The sequence below is a fragment of the Alligator sinensis genome, unplaced genomic scaffold (assembly GCF_000455745.1).
Source record: "Alligator sinensis unplaced genomic scaffold, ASM45574v1 scaffold364_1, whole genome shotgun sequence".
Taxonomy (NCBI): Eukaryota; Metazoa; Chordata; order Crocodylia; family Alligatoridae; genus Alligator; species Alligator sinensis.
Window position 1 is genome coordinate 973,354 of NW_005842546.1, and position 8,618 is coordinate 981,971.

The 8,618-nt window shown below is 59.3% G+C and overlaps 1 protein-coding gene across 1 annotated transcript in view; it reads left to right on the forward strand.

Annotated features, from left to right (window-relative positions):
- The first annotated feature begins 2,097 nt into the window (after nucleotides 1-2,097).
- Nucleotides 2,098-8,618, forward strand: part of CHRNA10 (cholinergic receptor nicotinic alpha 10 subunit) — an 11,376-nt gene continuing 4,855 nt past the window's right edge. Inside the window, exons 1-5 of the mRNA XM_006032110.2 lie at nucleotides 2,098-2,154; nucleotides 3,552-3,919; nucleotides 5,641-5,786; nucleotides 6,245-6,399; nucleotides 7,559-8,091. Coding sequence (XP_006032172.1) covers nucleotides 3,844-3,919; nucleotides 5,641-5,786; nucleotides 6,245-6,399; nucleotides 7,559-8,091 — 910 coding nt within the window. The 5' untranslated portion in view covers nucleotides 2,098-2,154; nucleotides 3,552-3,843. The remainder of the gene's footprint in view (nucleotides 2,155-3,551; nucleotides 3,920-5,640; nucleotides 5,787-6,244; nucleotides 6,400-7,558; nucleotides 8,092-8,618) is intronic.

Here is an 8,618-nt window from a genome sequence, read left to right on the forward strand (position 1 = left end):
GCCATGTGCAGTGTCCATTGCCCAGCCCCTCACCCCCCCAGAGTACAGCAGAAAGGAGAGGATCGCGAGGGAAGAGACACCCCTGGAGAAAAGTAGCAGCAAAGAGACCTGGACAAATTGGAGGATTGGACCCAAATGAATCTCATGAGGTTCAATAAGGAGAAGTGCAAAGTTCTGCACTGAGGACGGAGCAATCCCATGCACCGGTGCAGGCTGGGGGTGACAGGCTGAGCAAAAGCTCTGCAGAAAGGACCTAGGGGTGATGGGACAAGAAGCTGAACAGGAGCCAGCAATGTGCCCTTGGTGCCAAGAAGGCTACCAGCATCCTGGGCTGCGTTGGTAAGAGCGGTGCCAGCAGATCAAGGGACTTGATTCTTCCCCTCTGTTCAGCACTGGCGAAGCCACATCTGGAGTCCTGTGTCCAGTTGTGGGCCCCCATTACAGAAAAGATGTGGACACAGTGGTAAGAGTCCAGTGGAGGGCAATTGCAGTGGTTGGGGGGGCCTGGGGGACAGGACTGGTGAGGAGAGGAGGAGGGAAATGGGCTGATTTAATCTGCAGAAGAGAAGATTGAGGGGGGATTTGATGGCAGCCTTCAACTCCCTGCAGGGGGTTGCAAAGAGGATGGAGCTGGACTGTTCTCAGTGGGGGCAGATGGCAGGATAAGGAGCAATGGGCTCAAGTTGCAGCAAGGGAAGTTGAGGTTGCATATTATATTCTCAAGAGGAGGGTGGTGAAGCGCTGGCACAGGTTACCCAGAGAGGTGGTGGAGTCTCCATCTTCAGAGGCTTTTAAGACCCAGGTAGGCAAAGCCTTGGCTGGGATGATGCAGTTGTGGCTGGTCCTGCTTGGAGCAGGGGGGTGGACTAGTTGTGAGCTCCCAAGGTCCCTTCAACCTTCATTTCTATGACTCTATGAAGGTGTTTTATAGGGGAGGCTGGTAGAAAGGTGGTGTGATGGTGTAGGAAATAGCAAATGGGAAGCAGGTGCCTCTAAATACCCATTTAATAATAACCCTGGGGGAAGGCACCGCATCCCAAAATGTAAGGGATGTACCAGGGAACTCGCTGACCCAAGATGCAGAAGCAGAGGGGTAGCAGGATCCCGGTGGTGGTCACATTTCTGGCATTACGCTCGCCCACGTTGCGTGTTAAGGGGAGCACATCACTCTTGCAACACGACATTACAAACTGCCTAGCATTGGTGAAGAGTTTCCCCTGCCTGTGAGTTGTGTACTTGTCGGTGCGGGGGCTTGTACGCCCACGCTGGACCATGTGATCCTCAGGCCCTTGCCACACATTACTCTGTTACACCATTGACTGTTGAATGGCTCGATTAAATGTAGACCGAAGACAGGGGTCAAGCAATGCTCATGCCATAGAAGTGGCTATGCAGCTATCAAAATGTCCCTCCAGCTATCTATCAAAAGAGCCAATCTGTGACAAAGTTAGTGCTTGAAAATGTGTAGCTGTTTTATAGCTAGTTTCTAGCCAGCTTTCATGTGAATGAGTAGCAAGGCCCTGTGGTCATTACCAGGCTACTGATTAGCCCCGTGCTTGCTAGCTAGAGCCCCTAGGTTAGCCCCGTGTACCTGGAAGCAACTCAGGTTATTTAAAAACAGGTATGCAGAGGTGCCCTGGAAATGTTACGGTCTCTTTAACCCTCACCTCGCGCCTTCTACCGTCTGGCTCCTCCAAAGGGTCACAAGCTCTGTGATCCCAAGGTCATTGATTAATGGAGAGACCCAGCAGTGCGCACGGCTTAGCCAGGCCATGGGAATGGCCCCTTTTCTCCCAAAGGAGCATCTCTCTGGCCAAACGGGTCTTGCTTGTCTTTTGCATGGCATCTGCCCCGGACGATGCCTGCTTAGAGGGGAGGGTCCTTCTCAGCCTCCCCGTGGCAAGGAGAAGCCGTGCCGCAGCGCCTGCCGCCGGCTCTTTTCCTGCAGGGGAGGGTTGTGTTTATATAACCCGTGGTTAAATGTGTCACCTGTACCAACTCTACGGCTGGTGAAGTTAGATCAGGCAGTGACTTATCCTCTCTCTCTCCCCATTACTTTAATTAGCTTCATGCAAATCCACCTGCTGCTCCGGAGGAGTTGTGCAACGTCGCCGCCCGGACTTCAGGCTTCGGGGATGAATAATTCACCATCCTGTAAGTAAAACCGCATCCAGCCTGGGATTAGCATATGAATGGGCTCGGGGAGCAGTCCTTCGGGGCCAGCCCATCTCCAGCCACCTCCTAGAGTCCCTGCATCCTGGCTGGGCGCTGCCTGGGGCTGTCCTGCTGCAACCAGGGCCGTGGGGACAGTGGCTTTTAAATGATGCTTCCCTTGGTCTCTTCCCACTTTGGGTTCCCCCACCTGGGGCAGCGAAGGCAAGGGAGTGCGCTCTGTTCCCCCTTGTCCTTCAGGCCCCCAAACCTTTTGCTCGCACTCGCTAGGCATGGGGCTGCTGGACCATGGACCAGCATCTTGGCGCTGAGGCTTTGCCATGCCTCATTGGAAAGAGGGTGGTCTTGCTACTGAGCATTCGGCTCCTGGCTTCATCTCTCAGGCCTGGTGGTTTTTCTGCCCCTCCAGTTGTCCCCTGCCCCGAGCAGCCTCCGATGCGTCTCTTGCTGGGCAGGCCCAGAGCCTGGGAGATATGGGGGTCTCCCAGCTCAGGTCCATCCACAGCAGCAGGCTCAGGGGAAGGGGGCTTCCCAAGGCTGCGTCCCTCGGGAGAGCCAGCACTTTATTCCACAAAGGAGGGTTGCAAAGCTGAGACTCCAGGCAGCTCCCGGGGATCATTTGCACTGGGATGGCAGAGAGAGGGAGTGATGCCGCCGCCTCCTCCTCCTCTTTCTTTCTTCATTGTGCCATTGCCATCAGTGCCATGTGCTGCCTGGCCAGATCTGCGCCCCACAACCTGGCTGTACCCCTGAGAAGAGAGACTTGCTTGCTTGGGGGGGTTGGTCCTAAATCAGGCTCCCCAGTGAGGGGCTGGGGGTCCATCCTTGGAAATCTCTAGGTGAGCTGGGCTGAGTCTGCCCCGAGATGGGGTCTGGACGCACTGGGATGTCCTGAGGGCGCTGCCGTCCCACGGAGCCCCTGCTGTGCTGCGTGGGAGGGGCTGGGGGACACGACCAAGGCCATGCAGGGAGTCTTTGGCAGAGTCAAAGCCCCATTTAGTGCCTTCTCTGCAGTTCTGGGTTTCCCCTTGCACTGGGGCACATCCCAAGCACGAGTGAGAGCCAACCTTGAGAGATGGGGTTGTTTTCTGTGAGTCCTGGGATCGTCTGACTGTGCGTGGTGTGGTGTCACCCATGGCCGGAGGTGCCAGGTGGGGGCGTGTCGCTGGGGGGGGGGGGGGGGGCCTTCCTCTGCCCGCTGGGGGGGGGGAGTGGTGCCTTCCTCTGCCCCAGTTGCAGCCTCACGCTCACACTCCTGGCAGTGTGGCAGCTCCTCCGTGCTGTGTCTGTCCCCTGGGGGACCCTCCCTTCCTCCCTCCCTTTCCCCTGTTCTTCCAGGCTCAGTTTTCACCCGCCTGCCTCTCCCCTGCTCTCTCCAGACGGCTGCAAGCTTCCCTCTGCCCGGAGGCGACGGAGCTCTCTTTCATAGAGGAAGACTCTGCTCCATGGAGAAGGAAATCCCCGGGTGATTCTGCGCCCAGAGCGACCCTAGAGGAGCCGACCCATGCCCTGCCTCCGCCTTCCCGCTCACAGGTGCTACCAGGCTGGCCGTGCCCTCGCTCCAGCATCATCAAGGCTGCCGGCAGCACAGATGCACCCCTGACCTGCGTTGGAGCTCCCTGTCGGACTGCAAACTTCCCCCCACGCCGGCCGGGCGTCCGTCGTGGGGGCATGAGCATGAAGCCCAGGGCAGGCCTCGGCTCCCTCCTGCTCTCCCTGTGCTTCTCAGGACTCCCCCTGCTACCAGGTAAGACGCCGTCGATGCCTCCGCACCCCTCGTTGAGCAAGGTCCCGGGACCTGAGCAGCCAGCACTTACCGAGCTCCTCAGGGCATGCCGCCCCTGCCCCTTTGTGGGGTTACAGCTGACCCCCAGCCAGTGGAGCTGCACCCCGTGCAGCCTGCAATTCAATCAGGCGTGCAGGGGTCTAGGGGGTCCCCTGGAAACATGGCCGGCTTGGCCCCATGCTGTAAACGAGCCCGTCTCATGCCCACCCCTGAAACACAACACCTGGCATTAAACTTTCAAGCGCAGGATGGGGCGCTGCTCTCTCAGCCGCCTCCCTCCGTCCCTCCCGCGGCCCCCACGGGCAGGGGGGTGCGGTGTTGGGTTGGGCAGAGCTCAAGCTGGGTCCTGCATTTCAGAGCTGAGCTGGCCTGCCACCTCCTGCCTGGTTCTGGGACCCAAATCTCAAGCACCCAAGCGGCACCCGTGGGAGTCAGAAGTCAGGATGGGGGTCCTGTCTCCCTGGCCTGTGCTGGGGGGGAGCTCCCTCCTTTCCAGACCCACCTTGCTGATGCTCCTGCTGGCATCTGACTCCATGCATGGAGGGTCTGGGTCCCACGCTGGCCTGCAGAGACCATGGGACAGGCAGCGGGGCAGGGATCCGCAGCACAGATCAGCTGGGTCCAGGGGAGAGGCTTTCCTGTCATCCCTGTCCAGTGCTACCAGCCTCCTGGAAATGACTGCAGTTGCTGTAGCCTCAGCAGAGCCCCAGAGGGTCCTGGCTAGGGGGTCTTGTCCCTCCACTCGGGGTCAGACTGATGCTGCATTTGGGATTCAGAAGGGATTTGCACCCTGGTCAGATTGGTATGCACTGGGGGGGGGCAGTGGAGAGCCATGAGCCCGAGGCTATGTCTGCAGTTGGTGACAGAGCCAACTGTCTCTGCTCTCCTGAGTCTCTGCTGAGCGTTTCAGCTTCAAACCTGCCTTTCCCCTTGGCACAAGTATTGGGAGCAGAGAGAAAGAAGCCTCCTGCCCCGGGCGCTTCCCCGGCTTCAGTTGGGATGTGCAGGGAGACATTGCAGCAGCCTTGAAATGCTTTGTGACCCTTCTTGTGGTGCCAGCCCCAGCACCTGCCCAAGGCATCTCCCTCCAAGTGGTCCCCAGGCTCGGGGCTCCTAAACCTCTCCGGCCACTTGCATGCAGTGCAGCCTGTCCGGCCACCCTTGACCATGAGCTGTCAGCATCTCCCCCAGAGCAGCGGGGCTGGCAGGGAGCTGCAGAGGTCACATCTAGTCCAACCCCTGCCTGAGTCTGGATCAGCCCCGTCCAAACCAGCCTAGACAAACCATCATCTAAACACTACACAAGATTATCCTCAACTCTGACGCAGCACCAGACGTCACACTTGAACCTGCCCCAGGGAAAGCAGAGGGACCGCGGCCGCCAACGTCCTGCTCCTATAAAAGGTTGTTCATAGACGCTCAAGAGATCCCAAGCAGAGACCGTGCCCCCACTACAGAGGAAGGCAAACCCTCCTCAGTCCATACCAATCTGACCGGGGTGGGGAAAAAAGCCCTTCCTGACCCCAAATGTGGCATCTAGCAGAGGGGCAAGACCCTCTTGCGAGTCTCAGGGTCTTCCTTAGCTGCTGCGCGTGGAGTCTGTCGGTGCCGGGGTTAGCTGGTTGCAGCTGGGGGCTGTGCCTTCTCCCTCCTCTTCCTCTCCCCTTTCCCTCCTGACTCAGGCTGCCTGGGCGCCCAGGGGAGACTGGCCTACAAGCTGCTCAACGACCTGTTTGCCAACTACTCCAGCGCCCTGCGGCCCGTGGAGGACACGGACCGGGCTCTGAACGTCACCCTGCAGATCACGCTCTCCCAGATCATCGACATGGTGAGTCGGGGTCCCGCCGAGCCCGTCTCCCCAGCAAAGCAACCTTCCGGCTGCCGGGGATCGCTCCAGCTGCCCTGTTGCACCTGCCAGCACGTAGGAAACCGCGGGTCCTGGCTGGAGGGGTTTTCTCTTCCAATTGAGGATGGAGGGTTGTAGAAATTTGGGTTGGGTCACCATGCTTTTGGGGCGACAGCTGCCTCGGGACGTGGGGACTGGACCCACCAGCCCACCGGCTGTTGCTGCTGTCCGGCAGATGAGCAGCCCCCCGAACTTTGCTGGGACGAGCTACATGGTGCAAGTTAATGAGTACCAAGGGGCCAGGTCAGGGCTGAGTCTCTCTTGATGGGCAATTCATGGTGGCGAAAGGGTGAGGCACTCCATGCTACCCTGACGTTGCACAGTGGTCCATGCATCTGCCTGCTCCCTCCTCGTGTCTCTCCCCCCCCCCCCGGCTACAGGATGAGAGGAACCAGATCCTGACGTCTTACCTGTGGATCCGGCAGGTGTGGGTGGACGCCTACCTGACCTGGAGCAAGGACGATTACGATGGGATCGACATCCTCCACATCCCCAGCAGCTACGTGTGGCGCCCCGACATCGTCCTCTACAATAAGTGGGTTTATCGTCCTTTCGTAAGTGGGTGTATGGGGGGCTGGGAGGCGGCGTTCCCTCCCTGCCCTGCTTCTGCACGCGGCCCTGCCGGCGGGGCTCTGGGGATGGAGAGGGCCTGGTGTTCGGCCCCGATCCTGTCGGCAGGAGTTGGCTTCCACGGGCTCATAATAGTTGCAAAGAAGCGGGGCTGGAAGGGACTTCTATAGGCCATTTAGTCCCATCCTCTGCCTGAGACAGGATCAGCCCTGTCCAAAGCACCCCAGGCAAATCCGTTGTGCAACCTCTGAGCAAAACGACAGCGAGCCCATCCTGCTGGGGGGAGTTTAAGCCTCCCCCGGACGCAGGGTCTTGGCAGCAGCCCGGGCTGGGGATGGGGACTGGGCTGTGCCAATGCTCCTGCTGGGACCAAACCCGGAGGGTCCTGGCTATGGGGTCTTGCCCCTGCACTCGGGGTCAGACCGATGCTGCATTTGGGGTCCACCCCTGGTCAGTTTGGTAGGGACAGGGCGCTGTTTGCCTTCCTCTGTAGCAGGGGCATGGCCTCTGCCTGGGGTCTCTGGAGCTATTGAATACATTGCAATGAAGCAGGACGTCGGCTGCCATTTCCCCCCCCGCTTTCCCAGGTTCAGGTGTGATGTGTTGCGTCAGGGTTGACGGTAGTTATGCTCAGAAGTTGGATGGTGGGTTTGTCTGGGTTGGTTGGGACAGAGCTGATCCTGCCTCAGGCATGGTTTTGAGAGGGCTACAGAAGCTGGCTCCTGAGCCGGACGTTCACGCTGGCCCCGATCCTGGCGGGTAAAGGAGCTCTGCAGCGTGAGGGAGATGCACCAAACTTAAATTGCTCGTGTATTTCGGCGCGCTGTGTGTTTGCGTGTTGCCGCGAGGCATGGGAGCGGCTCGTGGTGACCCCAGTTAGCCCCTAGGAAATTTGCTCAGAGCTTATTTAGTGGCTTTGAGCAAGAGACTTCAAGCCCTAGCGAAAGACTATTTAATGGGGCCTGGGTTTCAGCTGTGACTGGGCAGGGCCCTGGTTAACTGGGGTGAAGACGGGGTCGGCTGTGGTTACCTGCAGCCGTGGGCCCACGAGCTGGGCTTGGACCTGGGGAGGGAGGCCAGAGCGGCTCCCACTCATCCCCGTGACCCCTTCCTTCCCCGTCCAGTGCCGACGACCAGTTCACGGGCTCCATGGAGACCAACGTGGTGATCCGCCACGACGGGCAGGTGATGTGGGACTCGCCGGCCATCACCAAGAGCTCGTGCAAGGTGGACGTGTCCTACTTCCCCTTCGACGGGCAGCAGTGCCGCCTCACTTTCGGCTCCTGGACCTACAACGGGAACCAGATCGACCTCCGCAACGGGATGGACACGGGCGACCTCACCGACTTCGTGGAAAATGTGGAGTGGCAGGTGCTGGGCATGCCGGCCCGGCGGCACGTGGTCACCTACGGCTGCTGCTCGGAGCCCTACCCCGACGTCACCTACACGCTCGTCCTCCAGCGCCGCGCCTCCTTCTACATCTTCAACCTGCTGCTGCCTTGTATCATGATCTCCTTCCTGGCCCCGCTGGGCTTCTACCTCCCGGCCGACTCCGGGGAGAAGGTGTCCCTGGGCGTGACCGTCCTGCTGGCCCTCACCGTCTTCCAGCTGCTGGTGGCGGAGAGCATGCCGCCCTCCGAGAACGTGCCCCTCATCGGTGAGTCGCCTGTGCTAAGTCATCCTGCCTCGGCTGTTTTGCTTCCTCCGGGTTTTTCCCCCGCGCACGCAGCAGGATTTTGGGTACCCTCCAAAACCCCTTGCCTTCAGAGGCTCTTAAGTGGAGCTTGGTACCGTGCTCATGGCCACCCTACCTCAGCAGGCTAATTGCAACCCTATTCCACCCGGCTCACGTTCGTGAATCCTTCCCTTTGCTTCTCTTGGGACTCGGTCTTGAGGCTTGGATGTGCCCTAACCATCGGGGCATGTCTAGGTTTTGACGAGACACGTTCACCCATGGCCTAGCAGATGGGGTAGGCAGGATGTAGCTCTCAGCCAAGACCGTTCGTCTTCCCAAGGGACAGGCCTCTGCCACGCCATGTAGCCCCTTATAAAGCCTTTAATCTACCAAGGATTTTGCTCTCCTACTGGGAGGTTGCTCCAGCCCCCTCTCCCCACCCTGCTCCAATAGTTCGATACCAGCTCCTTCTCTCCAGCATGCATTTATTCATGGGCAGTGCCTATCCA